Source organism: Equus quagga, chromosome 16, assembly GCF_021613505.1.
Source record: "Equus quagga isolate Etosha38 chromosome 16, UCLA_HA_Equagga_1.0, whole genome shotgun sequence".
NCBI lineage: Eukaryota > Metazoa > Chordata > Mammalia > Perissodactyla > Equidae > Equus > Equus quagga.
In genome coordinates this window covers 22,762,756-22,788,033 of record NC_060282.1, presented here as the reverse complement: position 1 = coordinate 22,788,033, position 25,278 = coordinate 22,762,756, and the positions used below count along the sequence as shown (strand labels likewise).

The following is a 25,278-nucleotide window of genomic DNA, read 5'->3' as shown; positions in this document are numbered from 1 at the left end:
AATGAAGCATGCAAGATCAAGAATTTCGTTTTCTAAAATCAAATTGCAGATTACCAGTTGCAAGCTGTATGTGAGTAACCCAGTCAAATTAGCCCTCTGAACGTGCCTCCTAGCTGTAAAACGGCAATAATACTACAGACATCATAGGCTTGATATGAGAAAATGCTCAGCAAGGAAACTAACACAAAACAAGCGTTCGTTCCTTCAGCAATCCCAACGACTGGCTGAGACTCTGGGAAACGAACTCTGGGCAAGTCCACCCGCCTCCCACCATGCGCACCGCCCCTCTGGCAGCCGGTGCAGCCGGTGATTGGCTACTCAACCCATTCGTCCCGCCCCGCCCAGGCGCCCGGCCCAATCCCTGCCGGCTTTACGTTGAGGCAGGTTCCCAGGAGGCGGCCGAGTGGGCAGTCCCCGTGACGTTATGATGACGAGTTACGTCACGGTGGGCGGAAGTCCCGGCCGCTGTTTTGAAATCCGGATGCTGGAGTCTTCCCAGCTCCTGCCCACGCCGAGGCCGGCAGCAGGCTAACGTAGGGCGGACCCCCTGACGCCTGCTCTCCGGCTCTGCCGGCTGGAGGCGGCAGCCGAGCCATGTCCACCCCTCCGTTGGCGGCGTCGGGGATGGCGCCTGGGCCCTTCGCCGGGCCCCAGGCTCAGCAGGCCGCCCGGGAAGTCAACACAGCCTCGCTCTGCCGGATCGGGCAGGAGACGGTCCAGGACATCGTGTACCGCACCATGGAGATCTTCCAGCTCCTGAGGAACATGCAGGTGGGAAGGAGGGCGGCCGCCGCTCCTGGGCGTGCCTGGTGGACGCGGGATGCTTCTGCGGCGGCAAGGGGCGCTGGTTTAGTCGTTCCGTGGGGCCCCTGGGTGTCCACGGGGCTGCCCTGGGCAAACCTCGAGGATAGAGTCGCTCCTGTTTACATTCAAAAGTGTTCCCCAATGATGTGTCTGTTCCCAAGAGTCTGCGGTGTAAAGGTGATGTTTTCCAGACCTGATGTCTGGGAGAGATTGAAGCCGTATTTTGTAGATTCCACCTGGTTCTCAAGTTACTAGGCAAACTCTTGTACCTTTCAAGGTAAAAGTGGGTCTCACTCTACTACCCGGTTTAGGGTTAATCTCATCTTTTTCCAGCAAAATCCTTTCTGAGGGTCCAAGGATATGAAGAATTCAGATTCTGCTAACCATTTTTGTTAAATAGCTTTATTTTTGTATAATTGGTATACAATAAAATGCACTTATTTTGACATACGTATAGACTTGTGAATCCATCATCCATCACCCCAGAAACTTTCCTCATGCCCCTTTGAAATCTTTGCTTCCGGCCTTCCATTCGCGGCACCCTCTGATTTACTTTACGGCACGGTAAATTAGTTTGCCTTTTCTAGATTTTCATATAAATGGAACTATACCCTTTTTTAGGTCGGGCTCCTTTCACTCAGCCGTGTATCAATAGTTCATTCCATTTGATTGCTGAATACTGTTCCATTGTATGAACATGTCACAATTTGTGTATCCCTTCATCTGTTGATGGACATTTGGGTTGTTTCCACTTTGGAGCCATTATAAATAATACTGCTATGAATGGTCGCCCACAAATGTTTGTGTGAACGTGTGTTTCATTTCTCTTGAGTAGATGGATGCTGGATCATATGGTAAATGTGTGTTTACCATTTTAAGAAACTTTTTCCAAAGTGGCTGCAACCATTTTACATTCCCATGAGCAGCGTTTGGGTGTTCTAGTTACCCCTTATCCTTGCCAACACTTGTTATTGTGTGTCATTTTTGCTTTGCAAATACTTTCTCCCAGTCTCTGCCTTGTCTTTTCATTCTCTTCACATTGCCTTTTGAAAAATAGCCATTTTAAATTTTGATGGAATCCAATTTATCAATTTGTTCTTTTGCAGATTTTGCTTGTGGTGTCATACCTAAGAAATCTTTGTCTAACCCCAGGTGACGAAGATTTTTCTCCCATGTTTTCTTCTGGAAGTTTCATAATTTTAGATTTTACATTTAGGTCTATGATCCATATTGAGTTAATTTTTTATATGATAGGTTTGGATCCAAGTGTATCTTTTTTGCATTTGGATGCCCAGTTGTCCCAGCATCATTTTGCTAACCCATTTTTAATGCTTGTTTATCTTACTGCTAGGTGATGTGGATATCATTCTTGTTTTACGGGTAAGGATTCTGTGGTTCATAGAGGTGAAGTGACTTGTCCAAAGCTAAGTGGTAGGGTAAATTTGAAACCAGATCTTCAGACTCTTACAACTCTTATTTCAATGGGTGCGCTGAAGAGTGTTTTATTGCTTTTTTTTTTAATTGGTTGAAATGTTTTCCTCCTGATTATAAAAGTATTTCAGTTGAACAGAGATATTTTAAGACCATATTAATAAGCCATGTATTGTGAAATACAATAGAAAGGGAATCAAGAGAGGATATGAAATCTTTGGCAGTTATTTTAAAAATTAATAGATTAATATCTAAAATGATTAGAATATGGATTAGGTGGTCTCAGAATTTAGCAAATATTTCTTTATTTTTAAGAAATAAAATATATGCTGTGTGCAAAGTACTGAATTAGGACTAGTAGAGCTAATAACCAACGTTTATCCAGTACTTTCCTTGGTCAGGTACACTGTTTTAAGAACAGTTCTAAAAACTATTTTTATTCCTATTTTACAGTTAAGGAAACAGGCTTAAAGAGAGAAGAATTTACCCTGCATCACACATGACTGGTAGCTCTTCCTACTGACCTCTTTGTGATACTAACTTGCTGTCAAACAATTTGTACTATTAACAGAGATACAGTCCACATCCATGACCTACACTGAAAGAACTAAACTCTTTCAAAAAAGTATTATTGATAACCAGGTTACACGTGGACATATATTCAAAACCAATTTGTAAGAGACTATGATAGTTCTTTCTTTGTGCCTCTTATATTGTTAATTCTGTGGTTTAACTCATCTAAGACTCTTGGGGCATATATCATAATTGGCTGAAAAAGAAGCAACAATGTGCTCCTTCATTTCCAAAAAACTGGAAGAAGTGGTACAAACAGACTACATATAACCTAGTTATTTATTAATACATTTTTTTCATAATTTTAAAATTATGTTCTGTATTATTAATTCAGAAGGATGAAGTGCCGTAAATACAAACGGCTGAGATTACTTCTAAGCATTTGTTTTAGAGAAGTGATTCTTTATTCATTAGGTGTCCATTAGCCTCTTGAGAATCTGATAAAAACTATGGATTTTCTTCTGGAAAAATACGCATATTATACTTTTTGAATAAAATGTCAGGGAGTTAATGGAAGTCTCCCCAAGGATCACTAGATCCTAGGTTAAGATTCCCTGTAAGAAGGTATTGCTTTGTTCTATTTGTTATCCTTTAAATCTTGAAAAAAATTTTTTTTGAATATATAATACATTCAGAACTCAGAAATAAAAAAAGGACATTGCAGTGAACTTTCTCCCTCCCATCCCTGTCTGCTAGCTGTCTGCCCCCCTCCACAGGCAATGGTTGTCAGTGATTTTTCTTACTGTTCTTGTGTATCGTCTCAGATCTTCTATGCATTTTTAAGCAAATGTGTACATATATTCTTTCATTTGCCCTCTTTTTGTACGAATAATAGTATATTATATACAACATTTTGTACCTTGCTTTTTTCATTTGGTATATTTTGGAGTTTATTCATTTCTGTACAGAAATACTTCCTTTCCTTTTTAAGGTGTATAGTAATCCACTGCGTGAAAATACTGTAATTTATTTAATCAGTTCTCTAGTGAAGGGTATTTGGGTTGCTTTTAATTTCTAACTATTATGCTGCAGTGAATAACCTCCTACATAAATACACAAGTCTACTTGTAGGATAAATTCTTAGGAATGGCTTTGTGCTTCTCTAATTAGATAAATTTTGATGAATTGCCCCTCCATGGGGCTGTACCAGCTTATGCTACCATGCCTTGACAGGGACCAACAAAAAAGGCTCTGACTAACACAGTAAGTTATATTTTTGGATCTTTGATCATTTGATAGGTGAAAATCTACTTTACATTTCTCCTAGTTTGAATGAGTTTGAGCATCTGTTCATGTATTTATGAATCACTTATATTTCCTTTTCTGCTGCTTGTTCATATCATTCGCCCATTTTTCTATCTTCTTTTGGGGTTTTTTTTTTTTGGTCTTTTATACCCTCTACCCCAATTTATAACACTTGGCTATTTACATATAACTTACAAGTATCTTGTTCCCAGTCTGTTCTATACCTTTGGCTCTGCTTATGAAAGTTTTGCCATACATATATATTTTTTAAGGTACATAGTTGAATTTTTTTAGTCTTTTAGGGCTTTTTAGGTTCTATGTCTAGTTGGGAAGGCCTTGCCCACTCCAAAATCAAGAATAATTCTGTGTTTTGTTTCAATTTTTATCTTTAAAATTTTGATCCATATGGAATTTATCCTAGTGTAAAGTGTGAGGTATGGCACTAGCCTTAGTTTTTCCAAAAGTTTGATTGAATAATTCACTTGTCCTCCTCCATTGATTTTGGATGCTACTTTATACAAATGAATCTATTTCTGGATGCTGTATTCCACTTGGCTCCCTGACTTTTATGTAGTAATGCCAAACATTCTTATATTTATTGAGGCTTTATCATATGTTCACACTTGCTTTCGAAAATGGTCCTAGCTATTCTGCTGATTTTTCCACATGTAGTTTAGAATCAGCTTGATTTGTTCTGAGAAAAACCTGTTAGCATTTTTATTAGATTGATTTAACCTAGAGAAACTTTACATCAGTATGATGTTGAGTCTTGCTAACCAAGAACATGGAATATCCTTTTTTGTGTCGCTATGAAATATTTTAAATTTTCATCGTTATCTTGAAATTTTTTAAGTTTTATTTCTGGATATTTTATCTGTATTGTTGCTATTGTAAATGGGGTCTTTTTCCTTTCTTGTTATCTTTTGTTTGTTTTTAAGTATGAAAGCAAAGCTGTTGTTTTCTCTGTATTAATTTTGTATCCATCTCTTTCTTCTTTTATTGATAGTAGCACTTTATTATATCATCTGTAAAAAGTGATGATTATACCACTTTTTAATATTTCAACTCTTCTTTTCCTCTCTAATTGCATTGGCCAGTGCCTCCAGAATAGTGTTCACTAGTAGTATTAGTGGTCTTTGTAGACAGCCTGTTCTGTTCTAGACTTTAGTGAGGATGCTTTGATGTTTCCACATTAATCATCGTGCTGACCTATTAAGTGAGATAAATGTATTTTATCATGTTGCGTAATTTTGCTTAAGAGTTTTATATTTAAGAATAGATGTTGAATTTAGTTAAATACTTTTTTAGTGTCTAAGGGTATGGTCATGTATTTACAGATCTTCACCAGTATTCAGGAATGAGATGGTTATTGATGAGCTTTTCAGCTAAACACCTACACTACGGTGGATACCAAGAGATCTTAGGTGCTATTACAAGGTATAGGGAACCTTGTCTCCCTCGTGTCCACTGCTTTATCCCAGCTACTAGAACAGTGCCTGACACATGAAGAGAGTGCAGTCAATTTTTTGATGAATTAATTGTTCCCTCTTTTGAGAAGCTGGTGCTATTTATGAAAACTAATACCCAAACTTACAAAGAGGGTGAATTTGAGGAGAGTGATTCTTTGCATTTCAAAAGGATTTTGTTTTCCTTTATGAAAGGATTTATCAGAGTTCTTTTACTTGACACACACTTCTTAGTGAATTTTAGGTATAGATTTATGGATAAAATAACTCACTGAAATAAAATAATTCAGACTGTCCTTTGAAACCTGTCTGTGTGTGTGCACTATACTAAATAAAAGGATATAAATATGAATAACTTCCAGTCTTTACTAAGTAGAAAATAGGGGTAAAGTATTAAATCCAGTAAATGCCGTAATAAAGGTACAGAGAGCCTCTCTGTGCAAGTTGTAGTCATTATACTCCATATTATCATCCAAACAGGAAAGTTTTCCCTGATTTGTAGTGTTTGTGAAAGTTCATGAGAAATCATCCCACATTGTATTGGGGTGTAAACTCTCAACGCCTTTCTCCTTTAAACTGTTTTCACTAATTCAGCCTTTGGTATTTTATCACATTTCTTTGAGGTATCATCCTCAAGTGTGTTTTAATGCTTTAGAATTCCTGAAAATCCTAATAATAACTCATTTCAAATAATTTCAGAAGATCCATCTCTTTAACTTATAAACCATAAATTACAGGAATTTTGGAAATGAGAGAAAAGAAGAAAATAAATTATTCAAGCCTATCTCCCAGTTACATTTATTATCAACTGTTTAGAGGCCTTTCCTGTCTTTTTTTCTTGTTTGTGGTTTTACCTACTCGTGGTAATAGTGTGTTCTGTTTTCTTTTCTCTCCAAACATTGTATCATACACTTTTCTTTTTTGCTTTCCTACCTCATCTGTTTAGGGGAAAAAAAGAGTGAACTGAGGTTTAGAAAGACTATCTTCTAGCTATTACTAGTAGTTAGTGTCTTGGTTTTTAGTCAGTTTAATCCCCGAGATAAGTATATGGGTGAACGCTTATAATGAAAGCACCTCATATACTAAAAAACATGGTACAGGGGCCAGCCCAGTGGCATAATGGTTAAGTTTGCATGCTCCACTTCAGTGGCCCAGGGTTCACAGGTTCGGATCCTGGGCATGTGCATTCACACTACTCATCAAGCCATGCTGTATCGGTGTCCCACATAGAAGATAGAGGAAGATTGGCACAGATATTTGCTTAGGGACAGTCTTCCTTAAGCAAAAAGAGGAAGCTTGGCGTCAGATGTTAGCTCAGGGCCAATCTTCCTCACCAAAAAAAACCATGGTACAAATATTGTTAATTCTAATATTAGGATGATTTCACAGATCAAATTGTGGGGATAAAATACTTTAAAGATGTACAGAGAAAGGAAGATTTTGTTCATAAACTTCAGCAATGCACAAAAGGTGCATTTAGTTATAAGTTCTAAATAAATAATCATCAGTTTCTGTTTATGTGTGATTTTATCGTCATTTCAGTATATACTTGTGGCTTCTTTTGATAAAATTCCTGAATTAAAATTATATAAGCATCCAAGACAGAGTTAGGATTGTGGCAGCTCCTTGTAATAACTTATTAATGATGTTCAAGTACAGATTGATTTGCACCTGTATCTCCTGCTATTGATTTCTTTTTAAAGTAAGACTTGGTGACAGCTTTATGTTTTAATGCTTGCCTTGAGTATCCTCATTATCTTATTGTAGTTAAGGTATTTTGAGACTATTTTTGCAACAGCAGCAGCATACTATTCCTTTTCTTCTGCTGAAAAGTCTTGATCTTCACTTTTTCCCTTTCTTCTTCTTCTTCTTTAAATTATATTTTGTTTTTAACTTCCTGGTTGAGTTCAGCGGCTTGCTGCCTTTATATAACTGTAAGTAATAAAATTGTGCATTCTTTTAAAAGTTATAATATATTTCAAAAATTAGAGGGGAAATATATTTCAACTGGCCAGAGAGGCTTATGATAAAGTTTTTCTAAGGCTGTTTTACAGCACTGAAACAGTGTGCCAGGGAGCTAATAAATGAGCATGTATTACTTTTAAATTCTTAAAATCACACTTGATTAATTGTGAGGAACAGTTTGCTTTTACACAGTTCTTAAAAATTGTTTCTGTTTTCTAGATTTACTTCTAGGAAATCTTGATTTTCGTTACATTTTTATTGTTTTGTTTTGCCTGATAAGCTGCCAAATGGTGTCACTTACCACACTGGAACATATCAAGATCGGTTAGCAAAGCTACAGGATCATCTTCGCCAGCTTTCTATTCTCTTCAGGAAGCTGAGATTGGTCTACGACAAATGCAACGAAAACTGCGGAGGAATGGATCCCATTCCAGTAGAGGCAAGTTTTAGTGGTAGAGGAGGATGGATGTAAGAGAGTTTCAAGACATTTGTAATTTTTCCTTTCTTTCTCCTATTTTCACAATATTTCCAGATTTTGAATTACAGTCATGCGCTGCATGATGACATTTTGGTCAACCATGGACTGTATATACAACGGTGCTCCCACTAGGTTAGTTCCATATACCCTAGGTGTGTAGTAGGCTATACCATCTGAGTTTGTCTAAGTGCACTCTATGATGATTGCACAATGATGAAATTGCCCAATTATGCATTTCTTAGAACATATCCCCAGTGTTAAGTGACACATGACTGTATATTGGTTTGACTTTTGACTAGAAAAGATGAAAATATGATATATATGCACAGAACTAAATTGTACCATCTTTTCATGTTAATAATCTTTTGTACACTTTAACATCCAGGTCTATAGTGAATTTTTTTCACTGGGAGGAGAGGGTTGCCTGTGGCAATTTTTATCATTGCTGTCAGTGCATGATTTTTTTTTTTTAGTAGAGGTTTTAATCGTATTATAAAATAGTTTTAAAATGTTCATTTAAGTTCTTTATGAATAAAAGGTTATGTTTTCATCGTTATTAATTTAGATTAGTTTAGTGGAATCACTCTAGTTTTAAAATATGTTCTTTAAATTTAATCTGCGATCATAGATATATCTTAGGTAATTAGATATATGATATTTTTATAGGTGGCTATTTCCTGTTGACAGGTTATATCTCTGTCACCAAAAGTAGCTGGGAAGGTTTAGATGGTCTCTCACTACATAATAAGAACAATTTCACGTGATCACTGCTTCCTTTTTGAGTGATCAGCATAAAGTAATGAACAAAGAAAAAGTAAACTTCAAAACAGCCTGAAAAGAAGTGGTGAAAGATGAGGGAGAAAGATCAGAAATGTGATTGCCATTGTCAGACGCTGCACAGAAGTCAAGGAAAATAAGGAGTGAAAACTGTCCAGTAGATTTTGCTGGAGGAAAATTGTTGGTATATTTGAGTAGAGCTTCAGTGAAACGATAGCAACAAGAACTCAGATCACAGTGGGTTGAAAATTAAACAGGAAATAAGGAACTGGAGCCAGCAAGTGGATATCTGTCTTTCAAGAAGCTTAGATAAAAAGCAAGAGAGGCTGGGGCGGCCCAGTGGCCCATTGGTTAAGTTCATGCACTCTGTTTCGGCGGCCCAGGATTTCACCGGTTTGGGTCCTGGGCGTGGACATGGCACTGCCCATTAAGTCATGCTGAGGCGGCGTCTTCCATAGCACATTCAGAAGGACCTACAACTAGAATATACAACTATGTACTGGGGGGGCTTTGGGGAGAAGAAGGAAAAAAAAAGCAAGAGAGGAAAGCAGCAGATGGAGTCAAGGGTTTTTGAGCTTTTTGCTCCAAATAATAGAGACCAGACATGTTTAGATGATAAAGGAAGAAAACAACAGGGAGAAGTTGAGGGGAGGGGGCTAAATAATGAGGGGGGGAGGGCAGAGGAATTAGAGCATAAGAAGGGAGACTCAGTGTCTTCAGGAGGGAGGACAGCTCTGCCCCAGGAGAGAGGAACAGAGGAAGGAGTGGCTGTGGGTGTGGGTAAGCTCATATTTGTCCCAAGAATTTGAAGAAGTTTGACCAGATGACTCCTGGTTGTGCCGGTTATTTACCTCTAGGCTGTTCCTGCATTGGTCACACAAGATGGTAGAGACCAGATGATTCCTGAAGTCTCTGTCCCATCCATGAGGGGCTTCATCAAATAAACTGCATCACAAACCATACATACTTAATTATAATTCTACTAGAAGTTTCATTGTTATATAAATTTTTTTCTCATACAAAAAAACTTTCTTGGGGTCGGCTCGGTGGCGCAGCGGTTAAGTTTGCACATTCTGCTTCTCGGTGGCGCGGGGTTCGCTGGTTCGGATCCTGGGTGTGGACCTGGCACCACATGGCGTGCCATGCTGTGGTAGGCATCCCACATATAAAGTAGAGGAAGATGGGCTCGGATGTTAGCTCAGGGCCAGCCTTCCTCAGAAAAAACAAAGAGGAGGATTGGCAGTAGTTAGCTCAGGGCTAATCTTCCTCAAAAAAAAAAAAAAAAAAAAAACTTTCTCCCATCTAAAAGAATTTGACATCTAGAAATTTGCATAGTCACTGAGGTTCTAGATAGCAAGTAAATGGCATTTATATAATGCACATCCCTAAGGTGCCCTTCTTTCTAGTGTAGATAAAGGAAAGCCTGTTCTATCTCAAGGATCTATAAATTTTGGGGGGGCAGGAATCATACCTTGTCATTATTTTTGCAATGTCTCACCCAGCGTCTGGTAATTAAATATTTGCTGATTGAATGAGTAGGATATTACTTAATTGTATGTGACAATTAATGTTATAAGAGCTATTTTGCAAAAGATACCTGAAAAGCCACTGTGTAAGATGCACTGAAATGATATACTTCTAAAGTTGTTAGTTTGGGCCATCAACTGAATTATAATTTATTTTTGTACTATTAAAAGAAAAGTATAAAAATTGACCAGAATCAGATGCATTATCTATACCAGTGTAATTGGAAATTTTGTATCATATTTTTGACTTTTAACTTTTGTTTGTCACTCCCAGCAACTTATTCCATACATGGAAGAAGATGGCTCAAAGAATGACGATCGGGCTGGTCCACCTCGTTTTGCTAGTGAAGAGAGGCGAGAAATTGCTGAAGTAAATAAAGTGAGTTATTAGTGTATATATTTTATGTTGCAGAATTATTGATAAAAATTTCAAGGGAGTCTATGTAACTCAAAAACATAGTTTGAATTACAGAATTACATGAAGTTGTTTCTGTGCAAATTTGACCTGCTTAGAGTATAACCAGGAACTCAAAGGTAAGCAGAAATGCCATCGGAGTATTGAGAAGAGAGATTGCAGAATTCATGCACTAGAGCTCTCAGAAAAGCTTCATAGGCATTCACTCACAACCCATTTACTTTCTTCTATTCTAGTGTTATAGAATTCTGCCTAGAATATTTATCACAGCATATTTTGAGCAGCAAATGATAAAAATTTACAAACAGCAAATGTGAATGTCTCAACACCTGAATAAGAAATTGAGGAAGTTATCAAAGCATTACCCTACCTGACCCTCACCCCGCAAAAGTTCCTAATTTGAATATATTTATTGCTGAATACTTTTATAAGTTCAGAGGATAATGTTCAGATAGTTCTCACGACACAGAGAAATAGGGAAAACTGTCAGTTCATTCCATGGCAGAAACACGGCCCATGCTTACCAAAACCTAACCAAGAGCACAATAAATAAACTACCATTCTCACTCTTTCACTTATAAAAACATAACCCCCCACCCTGCTCCTGAAATTCTTAATTCTACTTAATAGAATTCATGAGGGTGTTAATAATTAATCCACCACAGCCAAAGAGGGTTTTTTGAGGTAGATGCGGATAAATCAGTTTACATATATAGTACGAAGTCAGTAGATTGAATTGGAAAAAAAATATTTTTGGCAACCTAAAAGACATTTGGTAGAATTCAAATATTGCTGGTTCAAAGAATACTTAAAACTATTAACAAGAGTCTTTTAAAAACAAATCTTTTTCTTTCAGATAAACAGCCAGCATTTTTCATAGAGGTGAAATACAGGAACTAGTCCTATTAAGAATAGGCATACAATGAAATGCCTTACACCACTATGTTTAATATTATTTTAGAAGTTATAGCCAGTACAAAAAGACAAGAAACAAATAAACTTTAGGAAACAGGGGTTAAATTATTACATACAAGCTTGTTAAGTTTGTACATAATATTATAACTCAAGCTTGTTAAGTAAACTCAAAGAAACGCAGTTGGTTGACAACTAGAATCAATAAAAGTTTGATAAAAGGGCTTGATCCAAGACTGATACCATTTTCTTATAATGCTGTAAACCAATTAGATCATGAGATCCTGTTCACAGCTGCAGCAGCAAATATTAAGTAGTTAGGAATTATCTCAGTGATGTGTGTGATTAAACTTATTAAGATAGGTAAAAGAAGTTTTGCATAATTAAAAGGACATAGAAAGTTCTTGTCAATATGCTAAAAATGCCCATCTTGATTATTTATAGATTATTTCATAGTTTTAATGCAGTAAGAGTCCAAATCCCAATATGAATTCTCTTGAAAGTACACAAAAATAATAAGATTTTAGTACAATACCAGTCAAAATAAAATCCAAATGGGAATTTTTTCTTGAGAGCATACAAAAATATCAAAGAATTCTGATAAGAGTAATAAAATAGACCTCTGCTGCAAAAATTAAAATGTGATGGGAAGCATATTGTAAAAACAATAATTAAGTGTGAAATACTGGCACAAGAATAGACAGATGAGTAAAGTAATAGCCAGAGAAAAAGTCTTCCTATTGTATATGAGAATTTAATATGACAGAGGAGGGATTGTGTGGAAAATTAGTCTTTAAAAATAGAAACTTTGGGGAAAATTAAGCTTTCTTTTACATTACACCATCTGTCAAAATGAATTTTGTTGTTGAAAATAAAACCTGCAAAACAAAACACTGGAAAATTAAAAGAAAAATATTTATCAAAACTCAGGAGAGGGGCCAGCCCAGTGGAGTAGTGGTTAAGTTCACATGCTCTGCTTCAGCAGCCCAGGGTTTGGAGGTTCGAATCCTGGGCATGAACCTAGGCCATGCCGTGGTGGCATTCCCACATAAAATAGAGGAAGATTGGCACAGATGTTAGCTCAGGGCCAGTCTTCCTCACCAAAAAAAAAGAAAGAAAGAAAGAAACACCTCAAGAGAAAGGAAAACGATGGATAGACTTTATAAAATAATTTTATTTTCATTTTCTTTTTTAAAAATCAGAATACAAATTAAGAATATTTTCAGCAAATTTGACAGTAATGAATGAGCGTAAAGAACTAAGGGTAGGAAATTGGGAGGGAATGAGGAGGGGACTGGGAACTTTCAATTTAGATAAGTGGTGTTTGATAGTCCAGAGATAGGAGGCATTCATTTATTAAGAAGTGTTACATGTTTCTGTTGATAATCTGCATATTAATTCACAGTAGATGTGTTCTATTATTTTCCTCTGTTTTTTTAATAAAATACAATGACATATGTATACAAATAGAACACCATTGTAATGGTAACTTTGATTTCAGAGTACCACATGTGAAATAAATATGGTTTGTTCTCTACCATAGAAGATATTATGATATTTTGGGGAAAAAAAAACCCGTGTAAATTCAGAAAGATACAGTTTTTCTAAATGTTTTATTTCACTTTTCATTTCTCTAAGTTCCTCTTTTTTTCCAATTTGATAGCTTAGAAATAATTTACTCCTGATTTTTTTTAAAAAAGACTTTTCATATAATCAGAATATGGTAATACTTTGACAGTGGGTAATCAAAAAAATCTTATGAGCTATTGACCTAGAAGTTTATGAATTTTAAGTGAAGGATCATTGATACAAAGGGATATGATGTATAAAAAGAATTTCTTTCTCCACATGAGGATTTAGTTTTCTTACAGTCTCTTTCTCTCCTGGACCCACCCACGTTTCCTTCCCCAGATCTTTTCAGTGCAATTATATGATAATTGGGGTTCAATAAATATACTGTGTTCATATTATTATGGCACATAAATATTGTTTATTGCTAAGCCACATAATAAACTAGGGTTACAGTTCCTTGGTTGAACAATTGTTTTTTCCTGGAATTAATTGGCTTCTGTAATTTTTAAAAATTTGGGTTAGTTCTTTATATGTCTGTAGTATCATCTCAGTACTGTTTTCCAGCTTTCCACAGTGAACATGATCAGACAGTTTATTGGGTCCCCCCGACCCGAGTCCTCCGTCTTCTTGCTAGGTCTGGATTGAATGCTCTCTAGACCTGCTGTTCAGCCATTGTCCTGGGGCTTTCCTTCACCTCTTCTGTTGCTTTCACTATTTCCTCAATCTCATCTTCCTCTTTCTTGATTTTCTCCCTCGTTGGTAAGGTACAAACGTCAGTGGCTTCTTCAGAAGGGATGCAGGGACTTAAATTTTTAGTCTTCACATAGCTGGTAGTTGATAGTTTGGCTGGCTATAAAATTCTATGTTGTAAAGTCATTTCCCTAAGAAATTTGAGGGTATGCTTCCTTAATCTTCTCATATAGGGTTGAGCAGACTTTGAAGGACCAGATAGTAAATATTTTAGACTTTTTGGGACACATACTGTCTTTGTTGCGATGTAAAAACCATCCTTAGGTCACGGGCCTTAGAGAAACATGTCATGTGCTCTAGTTTGCAAACCCCTGTCTGTTTTGTTTTGTTGTCTTTCTAGATGCAGGCTCTAAAGATCTAGTGAGCATCTGATGCTTAAACATGAGCCATTTATGTTTAAGAGTGAGGCACTAGAAAGCTGATCATAGGCTTTGTGAGTTGGCTTCATCACAGCAGGATTGGAAAACAATTCGGCTTTTTTCTTTAGGGGAACCCCGACTATCATTTTCTGAGGGATTTTTTACTTTAGAGCTATCCAGTTTCTTCAGAGAAGAATCTTCCAGTGGCATACAGAGAGAGAGATTCTCTTGTCTTCTTGCCTTTTGCTGTTCTGGTGGCTCTGAATCCACAGCTGTTCTGGTTCAGTTTCATAGGAAACAAACCTCCTGTTCCCTGAGAGGTGCGACAGGGCACAGGGAGAGGGCACACAGTCACCTGTTCGTGAGGACTGGGAGTGAGCACTCGCTAGCATTGGGGCTCTCACTAGTCCCTTTAGCTCTTTCAGCTCGTCCTCCAGTTTTCCTCACCAGGCCAGGCCTGGTGCCTTTGAGATGGCACTGGTCTCCAGTTCTCATGGAGGATCAGCCTTGTTCTCAGGGGCATCCTTCCTGCATCTACCTGGGTTTTAGTTTCCTCCCAAGGCATTTACCACTCCTCCTCTACTTTTCATCTTAAAATTTACCACCTTGCATCTACTACTGTCTCCTTTCTGATCATTTTTCTCCACATGGATGTATAGCTTTTTCATTCCTCTCCTGCCATTTCATTAGGACTTTGAAAAAAAGAAGAGAGAAGCACATACATTTAGTCCATAATGTTTATCTGCAACAGGTTTATTTCAATACACAAAATAGATGTACGATATTTCTGAACATTTATCTATTTGTGGAATAAAGGCCCGTATTTCAAATTTCGTGTTCCCATTTATACTTCAGGCATTTGAGAACTCTTCCTTTGATCAAACCATTTCAGTCTATTGAATTTGCTTTTCTTAAGTGTTTCTAACTTTTAAAAGAGAATTTAGAGGGAAAGTGGCTTCTCTTGAGAGGCAGGGGAAGCAGTCATTTGATGGCCTCTTAGCTCTCTCTTACTTCCTGGGAATTGTTACTATATTTTGAGACAGGACTGTAGAGTTAGGTGGTAAATAGAGGTAAAAAAAATGGGAGAAGGCTAAGATTTGGTTAACTCAGATTGAAATCCCCAAACAGAAGAAGGCAAAAGAGAATAAAGTTAATAGCTAAAAACCAAGCAAAGTGGATTTTTTGATCCAAAGAGATTTTTAACTCATTCCTTAAATAAAACATCATAAATGTGAACTGAATGTAACACATATTCTGACTATTAACAAAGTTATCTTATGTATAATTAGTACTACAAACGTGTTTTATTTATTCTTTTCCTCCAACTTTGTATTTCCCTTCTAGAATATATGATATAAATATGTAATTGAAAAATTTTAAAACAGTGAGTAAGCTCATGATCAACTGATAAATTTTTCTCCCTTAATGGCACACACATGTGAGAGTGTTTCTGTGAAAAATATGTTCATTTTAAATAGCCACCTACGGATGGTAAAATGTTATCCTAATCTAATTATGTGATCACGTATATGCTATTAAAAAACAAAGTTTAAAGGGGTCGGCCCGGTGGCACAGCGGTTAAGTTCTCACGCTCCGCTTCAGCAGCCTGAGATTCGGCAGTTCAGATCCCAGGCATGGACCTACACACTGCTTGTCAAGCCATGTTGTGGCAGGCATCCTACATATAAAGTAGAGGAAGATGGGCATGGATGTTAGCTCAGGGCTAATCTTGCTCAAAAATAAATAAATAAATAAAAATAAAGTTTAAATTCATTAGTTTGATTTAGTTTTTCAACTACCTATATCTGCATTCAAAAACTTAAATTTTTATATAGCTTTTGTCTATTATTTTAGTCAATTCTTTTTCCTGTTATGAAAATTTAAAAAAATTAATAGTTATTAGGTGGTAGTAGTAGAGTTTTCAGGTTCACAGCAGTCTTAGCTAGTAACACACATGAAACTAATTTAGTATAGGATATTAAACTGAATAATTTTTAATAACGGACATATCCTTTTTTTTTTAATAAATCCCCACAGACTATATTTAACTGGAAAGCGAAGCTTCAGAAAGATTCATAAGGAATTTTTTTTTTTTTTGCTTATTTTTCTCTTCTTTTAGGCTTTTGGGAAGCTTTTTGATTTGGCTTTTTGTTATTTTTCCATTGAATATTAAAATATTCAGATGTTTGGGTACCTGCTCTGTGCCAGGCATTGTTCTAAGGGCACAAGTTTCTGCCATGGATCAGTCAGATGTGTTGTCTACCACCATGCACAGTTCACACAAGTGGATGGGGTTCTTCCTTGAGGACATAAGACTCCACTAAATCCAAAGCAGCATCCATTTCATGTGCCCATTTCATGCTGTAATAGCTATTTACAAAACCAAAACTACTGGACCATATTTCTAAGACATTGGCATTTGCTTGTATTAAATGATGAAGTTGATTTATGGACCTATATAATCTGTAAGAAAGTTATATTCTTGGCCTTCAATTAAAAATATTCAGAATTTTATTACAATACTTTTCTTTCTTTTTATTCTAAATAAGCTACATAAAATAAGTAGCTCTATATACCCTCCAGTTGACCCTCATTCAGTCATTTTCAAAATATTACTGTATTATTGTGTACTTGAAATTGTATAGAACAACATACTGACAGTGTGTTTACTATTTAATCTGTATAGTCTGTCTGGTTTCTAACAATGTATATACCAGCAGTGCCTACCATAGTGCCATGAAACTTAGGCGCACGGAATTTGTAATTAGTATTTGATGTAAATCGTCAGATGACAGAATGCGCTAGTTTCAATAGTCAGATTTTTGCTTATTTAAATCCTTTCATTTTCATATATCCTGGAATCCATAAGCTCTAATACCCAAGTAAAGGGTAAACACGTGTTTGAGACTATATGTTTTAAGGACGTCAGAATGAATTCTGTTTTGCTTAAAACCATTCTGTTGGTGGTAAAATGAAATCAAAAGTGGTTTGCAGGTAGTTTTACAGGGTTGACAAATAATTGAGTCTACGCATTTAGAAATTAAAGCATTTTTGACCAGTTGTCACAGCCTTTGTATGAATGTTAAATTACATGGTATGACTTAGCATAAACATCATTTTTAAGTATCTACTCTGCTTACACATTCACCTGTTAATGTAACAAATTAGGTACAGCTGATGGATTTTGATAATAGCAGCTGTCAACCTCTGTTAAAATCAATCAGTGGCAAGATTGTATATATTAAATCTTGTATCGTGTCATGAAAATTTATTTACAGTTAAACCACTAATAAGCATAACTGTCAGCTTTGCTGTTGATAGTTTCATGATGTGTTTGGGCCCTAGGTGTTTTATTTGTATACTAATTTTTTTAATTTAAAACTTTGTGGCATCTTTGAGAAAACTATCTTACGTCCCTTATAATATATCATACTTAAAATTTTACTATTACCTGGAGTTGAATATCACCTTGAAAATATTCTCCATTTTTTTAGTTCTCTTATTTATTTTTTCAGAATTAATGAGGCGAATTTTTTCAAAACAAGTATATCAAAATTTATATTTACAAATGAGTATTCTTGAAAGTAGTCTTATTGGTAAGCTGTGCATTTATTCCAGTGATGCAACCATTGTGGGAGCCATCTGTAACTTTGATATTGATTTTTTTTTTTTGAGGAAGATTAGCCCTGAGCTAACTACTGCCAATCCTCCTCTTTTTGCTGAGAAAGGCTGGCCCTGAGCTAACATCCGTGCCCATCTTCCTCTACTTTATATGTGGGACGCCTGCCACAGCACAGCCTGCCAAGCAGTGCCATGTCTGCACCCGGGATCCAAACCAGTGAACCCCGGGCCACCAAGAAGTGGAACCTGCGAACTTAACTGCTGCGCCACTGGGCCGGCCCCCGATATTGATTTTAAAGTCTGTTTTTAACCACCCAAGAATACAATTTTATTACTTCTAGTACTGAAAATGTGATCACTGAGCTTATTTCACCAGACTTGGCCTTTGATTGGTTTTCAACTGTTTCCAAAACTTAAGTCCTTCCTCTTTCTTCTTTTCCACGAACACAGATTTGTCACCATTGAAGTTATTTAGGAGAACCCATCCCCCACATTTGCCCAGCTAACTTTTTTCATTTTAAATCGTATTTCTTCTGCATGAATTTTAATCAGTTCCCATTACCCACTACCAAGCCCAAATTTATCCTCCTTCTAGTCTTTGCTCACCACCAACTTTTCTAGACCCCAAACAAAAATATTTTCCTTGTTTGCTGACCCCACCAGTCAGAGGCGCTCTCTCTCTCTTTTGGGGTTCCACAGCATCTGATGTTTTTTCTCTGCCATCTGCCTTATCAGGTTATAGTCTAGCCATTGGGGTATTATCTTCCTCCTATTTGATATTGAATTTGTTTAAGGCAAGGACTGTTCCTTATTGTTTCTCCCCTTACAGTGCCCAGGGCCTGGCATATACATTTATGGAACGGAATATGTTACAGGCTCAGAATTCCATTCCAAAGAGAAGTTCTGAAACTTTTGAAAGTGATCATATTCCAAATATGTCAGAACTTACTAATTCAAATAAGGTTGTTTTTTTCAAAAAATCAACACATCTTCTTTGCCTCTCATTTATTCTTACTCAATAGTCCTCCACTTGCTCCTGAAAAATTAAGAATTGAGAGGAGAACTGTGGTAGCTGGAGTCTCTCACAGCTGGGGGAGTGATGGCACGTCAGCAGTGGTAAAGGGCAGCTGACTTTGAACCGTTTTGAAGCCATTAATCACTAAACTAAGCTTACTAGTTTTCATCACATGTCTGCGTAACTGATTGTCATCTTACATATGGATGTACAGAGACTAGAACTGACAAGGGCCTATAGATTATCTAATCCCATTTCATAGACAAGACACTGAGGCTAGGAAATTTGAGATCAAACAGCCAGTTAGAGGCAAAGGTAGAACTGGGACTGAGGTTTCCAGCCTTCTGATATAGCACCCTTATTCTCATATTCCTCTGTTTTGCTGCTACCCTTGATTTCTGGCAGAAATGTCAGTTTCTTGGTCTCTAGGATGAAAAAGACTATAGGCTTGGACTGGTCGTCTGGTCATTTCTCATCTCACCCGGTTATCTGGGTCCATTTGGTTATACAATATACACAACTGTTTCAGTAACTACCACATAGTTATGACAACAGAATTTAGAAGACGGATCATCTGAAATCTGAACAAGGAGACTCGTGACTAAAATACTAACAGCATCTTTATCCCAGACTATGTTAAATTGAGCTTTGGGGTCATGCCCTGGGTGCTGTGTGGTCATATGTTTTATCTGACCATGTTGTGTTCATTCTTTTTTCAAGTATGAATTAAATTTAATTAAGATGATTAAAAGTCTTTGTAAATTGCTTTTCTATTTTCCAGTAAGACTTTCCTGGTCCTCTGTTTTAGCTACCTATTTCCTGTTACTTCTCTAACTTTAGGTAGAAGTAATAATGAGCAGTTTATTTAATCTTAGTGTGCTTTTTAATGAAATAAAACTTAAGAATTTTTTCTGTATAAAAATGAACATGTACTACTTTATCTGGAGGTATTTTAATATACTGCCCTTAACATTATCTAATTAAAAATATTATTTCCAAATATGATGTTTCCAAAAGATTAGTGAATAATAATAATTATTATAAGTAGTAAACACTTTGACCAAAAGTTCTCTATTTTTATCTTGTTGTTACAAACTAAGCAGACCTTTGCCACGTAGGATTTGCAGAAAGGATGCTTAGAGAAGTTTACAAACCGTGGTCTCGGAGAAACCCAGATACAGAGACACGGAGACACGTGCCGTGCACATTCAGAGCATCCAGCACATGTTAGTTGTGAAGATTACATCGGGGACAGTGCCATTTTGTCTTCAGTTTTCAGAATCAGAAGTAGATCGCACTTCATGCTGTGGGCAAAAAGTGACTTCTGCCGCATTTTTGAAAGGCCAGTTGCATCAGGCATTGTGTTTTTATTGGACTTTGTTTTCTATACCGACAGTTCATGTTCTTTGCCTACCAGTACCCTTTGTTGTATGCTTGCTTACATGCTGGCACAGTTGTAACGTTTTACAGGAATCAAATCATTTAATCCTCATAACAACTCTTAGGAGGTGGATTCAAGTATGCCCATTTTTCTGATGTGGAGACTGAGGCATAGAGAGGTTAAGTAATGCAGCCAGAATGATATATTTAGTTAGTGAAGGAGCTGAGTATAACCCCAGAGCATCTGGTTCTAGAGGTTGTGCTTTTGACCTTTATGTTATGCTGTCTCTTGGAAAATCTATATACTTAGGTTTTATAACAATTAACAATTTAACTTATTTTCTTTGGTGGAAGTGCAGGAATAAAGGGAGGCAGTGCAGGAGCCATAGGCCTCTTCGGGCTGAATTAGAATTCAGTATGCCTTTCGGTGAATATCTGTGGCCAAAGATTGAGACCTTCTGCCTTAAGGAAATATTTAGCTTAATTTCTTTGTGGATCATTAGAGTCCCAACTTATGACGTTTTCATGTTCTAACTTCACGGTCTATATTTCATGGAACATTTTTGATAAATTCTTTTGTCTCCACAGAAACTCAAACAGAAGAATCAGCAGCTGAAGCAAATTATGGATCAATTGCGAAATCTCATCTGGGACATAAATGCCATGTTGGCAATGAGGAACTAAACTGATATTTAAATTTCCTGCTTTACACGTTATACCATTTTTTTCCAAGTATTTTTTCCCTTTGGAGAAGATTATTTATCTGCTTTTATTCTAGTCACTAGAATTAAAGTTCCTGTTTTTACATTGTGGTTTTACATTAAAGCATTCATTAGCAGTTTTTTTTAAAGCTATTGATTCTGCAAAAGATTATTATAATAAATTTTGATGGGATTTGTGTTTTGGTTAATTTTCATGAATTGAATAATTGTTTTTTAAAAGCAAAACAAATTTTGTAAATAAATTTTTAAATTTGATCAATAGTTGTTTTGCTCTTTTCATTACCCTTTTAGGAGAAAATTAAAGGGTTAAACCTTGGGGCTGGCCCGGTGGTGCAGTGGTTAAGTACACACGTTGCGCTTCTCGGCGGCCCGGGGTTTGCCGGTTTGGATCCCGGGTGCAGACATGGCACTGCTTGGCGTGCCATGCTGTGGTAGGCATCCCACATATAAAGTGGAGGAAGATGGGCATGGATGTTAGCTCAGGGCCAGGCTTCCTCAGCAAAAAAAAAAAAGCGGAGGACTGGCAGTAGTTAGCTCAGGGCTAATCTTCCTCAAAAAAATAAAAAATAAATTAAAAAATAAAGGGTTAAACATTTTGCAGAGGAAAATATCAAGTACAGTTAATCTGTAGTACAAATTAATCAAAATTAAACATGTAAGTTACCATTTCAGCTCAATTTTTTAAATCCAGTTTGAATGCAAAACAAGTTAAAATGAGAAAACAGTTAACTTGTATACTGCTGTAAGTAGATGAAAATTACTTTGGGGCCAGCTCCGTGGCCGAGTGGTTAAAGTTTGTGCGCTCTGCTGCGGCGGCCCAGGGTTCGGATCCTGGGCACGGACATGGCACCGCTCATCAGGCCACGTTGAGGTGGCGTCCCACATCCCACAACTAGAAGGACATGCAACTCAGATATACAATCGTGTACAGGGTGAGTTTGGGGAGATAAAGCAGAAAAAAAAAAGATTGGCAACAGTTGTTAGCCCAGGTGCCAATCTTAAAAAAAAAAAAAAGAAAAGAAAATTACTTTTGTTATGTTCTTCAAGTGTTTGGCCTTAATTGGAATGATCTGTCTATAAAAGGAGAAGAACAAAGAATTTGAGGGTGGCACAAGTTGAAATCACAGCTATGTGCTTATTTGCTACCTGCTTTAGGCTAAGAAGCAATCCCCTCTCTGATTTTTCAGATACACCCTGAAGTAATCTTGAGTGCATTTTGGAAAGAGTAAATTTTTAAGAGTTTTAAATGAGATAGCTCTGGATGACAAGGACTTTTATAGACTGGTAGTTGGTCTACAGACAGTCCTTTATAGGTCTGCCTGTAGGAGCTGGTCTCAGATTTTGAATAATGTATCCTCAAGTAAGAGTGAGATTCTTCTCAGGAAGAACTTTTCCAGCCGGATCCAGAAGCCCCTATGTATCTGGCCTTGGGTCTGACTCAATAATATGTACTGCTATTTGACTTCTCTTGTATATGGATAAAGTTCCTCTGGAAAGTTCCACAAGAAACTGGTAACCAGGAGAGGGGTTATGTGGGTGGTTGTATACCCTCTAGTACCTTTGGGATTTTATAGCATGTGCAAATATTGCCTATTCAAAAAATAGGTAAAATGAAAGTGTACGTTATGCAGATTCCCACTTATAACAAGTGGCAGAAGCAAAAGAAGACAAGCCAACCATATGGGCATCTTTAGACCCTCTAACTCCATTCATCAGAGCAAGTTCTCCTGAGCAAGCCCAGTTACAGTGGGATGGGGAGCTGACTCTGCCTACAGTGGGAAGCACTACAGAGTTACAGGCAGAAGGTGAAGGTATATGAGGCTGTGACAGGGAGAAGAATTAGACCAATAATTCAATCTGCCCCAGTAGCCTGTACTACCTAAGGGTATTATAGTGTATTTAGCCTATCACCAATTGGACATGGAGGGTTTTACACGTGTTCACTACTTAATATGTTCTTTGCATGGGACATTGCTGGTTGCTATTGTGAATTTAGTGTTTTGGTATTGACAACTTCTAAAGCAGTTAGAAAAAATGTTTTAACCTAATGTGGGTTTTTTTGGTTTGTTTTAATCATCACAACTCCTTTGATCATTCAAGGTGCCGCAAAACTCAACTCTTGGAGGGAATGTGGAAATTGCATCCTCTGGGCTTTGGTTCTATAGAGAAGCTCTCTTCTGTGGAGCCATAATCAGAGCACTCCACTCAGCTGCAGAGCTGCAGCCCCAAATTCTGGGAGGGTGTGTTCTCAGCTCTCAGAACTGACGCCAGGTTAGCCAGTCACTCACGAGTCTACTTGGAACCAATTATGAATGTGTTGGGGGTTATTAAACACAAAGACCCCACTAACTCAAAGTTTCAGCTTTTTCTTGAGGGAGAGCATGCCAATAGATTGAAGAGCAAAGAAGAATTCACTTGTGCTGTGTGGCCTTGGGCAAGTTGAAAGGTGAGATTAGTTGATGCGATATTCTATGTTAGAATTTTAGTTGCAAATGTTAGAAACCCAATTCAAAATGGCTTAAGCCAAAAGGGGATTTATTAGTTCCTACAGCAGGAAAGGGTGCTAGAGAAGAGCTCACAGACTCAAAGCAGCAGGAACCAAGGCTTCAGGAATTAGAACCAAGATTCCGTGGCCCAGGATTCTCTATGCACACCCCTAGTTTCTGCTTCTCTCTCTTTGCTCCATTTTCTCTTACTACAGACAGGCTTTCTCCAAATGGTGGGAAAGATGGCCTTCCACTGGCTTACTTTCACATCTTTTCTGTGCCCTGACCTCAGAGGCTGGACCGCTTCTCTTCCAACTTTAAACCGAGAATTTGAATGGACCCTGAATAGCACAGCTCGGGTCCTATAACCAACCTCTGGATCAACTGTTGTGTAAATGGATGCTGTAATTCGACTGACTCAGTTTATAAACCCATCCCTGTGGCCAGGAATTGGGTGTGGGAATCACGGGAAAGTTACTGAGCAGGGAACAAATATTTTTTAAAAAGGGCACCAACCAGGAAAATTTGCAAGAAAAACACAAATGGCAACCACAGGCTACTGATGTTCTTCCCAGATTATAATACTGTCTCAGCCATAATATCAGTTACTCAATTCTCAAAAGCCCAAGAAAAGTTTATAGGAAAATGCGTCGAACATCATGAGAAAATTGTTAATTTCTTTTCTGAATTGATGGGCTTCTATATTGACACTTTTTCCTTGCAGCTGTTTTTGTTTTTTTTGCAGCTGTTTCAGTTAATTGCAATGTGATCCTGTCAGGTCTTGGTTAGCCTGGGTGAAACCACGGATAGGACAGAGCTAAGAAACAATAAAATGAAAAAGCTCCAGCATCCTGGTAACAACATTAGCTTTAAAATGATTTGGAAACCTAAGGCCCTGATCATTCAGACTTCACATCCCTTGGCACCATTACAAACCAAAATGTGTTCACTTGACATTTTGATGTAGCTCCAGTTGGAGTAATTCATTTTCTTTCCTTAAATTCCCAAGGAAGTTTAAGCTAGATAGAGGCGTCTTTCAGCCTTAAACTAAAATGTGTACTTGTCCTAAAGCTCAAAGAATTTGTTATCCTGAGTGTTCTTAAATTTGTCCAACATAACTGGATGCCTTAAATTTTTTCTATTCCTTTAAAATACTAATGGATCAAGGACTGATTTTTTTAAGCCAAAATTGAAAGGAATTCTAGATGTGTATATATATTTTATTAACATGGTAGCAGTCTTGAATTCCTTCACATTTTTTTAACTTAAAGAATTACAGTTAATAGATTTGTTAATATTTTTAAGTTCCTATTTTACATAGGGTTGACATGTGCTAATGCATTTACATCAGTCAGTGTATGAATGCACTGATGATTCATACATTTTTTCAAAAATTCTTAACTGTTGCCAATAATTTGCATTCCAAAAACTGCTAGAAAATTTACAAAGAAATTTTTTTTTTTTTTAAAGATTGGCACCTGGGCTAACAACTGTTGCCAATCTTTTTTATTTTTCGTTTCTGCTTTATCTCCCCAAACCCCGCCTGTACACAGTTGTATATCTTAGTTGCAGGTCCTTCTAGCTGTGGGATGTGGGACGCCGCCTCAATGTGGCCTGACGAGCGGTGCCATGTTCGCGCCCAGGATCCGAACCCTGGGCCTCCGCAGCAAAGCGTGCGAACTTAATCACTCGGCCACGGAGCCGGCCCCTACAAAGAAAATTTAAACCCATATTTTCTCTGTACTTTGAGGTCTTATTCTTCTGTGACACTGGATCACAAG

At 37.2% G+C, this 25,278-nt stretch overlaps 1 protein-coding gene across 1 annotated transcript; it reads left to right on the top strand.

The window, feature by feature from the left end:
- The first annotated feature begins 457 nt into the window (after positions 1–457).
- MED30 (mediator complex subunit 30) lies at positions 458–21,266 on the top strand. Its single transcript, XM_046642628.1, has 4 exons — positions 458–771; positions 7,765–7,923; positions 10,540–10,644; positions 20,878–21,266. Exons 1-4 carry the CDS (start codon positions 595–597, stop codon positions 20,971–20,973), a joined length of 537 nt encoding a protein of 178 aa, XP_046498584.1. The 5' UTR covers positions 458–594; the 3' UTR covers positions 20,974–21,266.
- Positions 21,267–25,278: the final 4,012 nt, after the last annotated feature.

Excerpts from the sequence above, each read along its gene's own strand:
- MED30 (XM_046642628.1), top strand. The coding sequence starts at position 595 with ATGTCCACCCCTCCGTTGGCGGCGTCGGGGATGGCGCCTGGGCCCTTC. Across the intron at positions 772-7,764 it reads AGCTCCTGAGGAACATGCAG|CTGCCAAATGGTGTCACTTA; the intron begins GTGGGAAGGAGG and ends TTGCCTGATAAG. Across the intron at positions 7,924-10,539 it reads TGGATCCCATTCCAGTAGAG|CAACTTATTCCATACATGGA; the intron begins GCAAGTTTTAGT and ends TGTCACTCCCAG.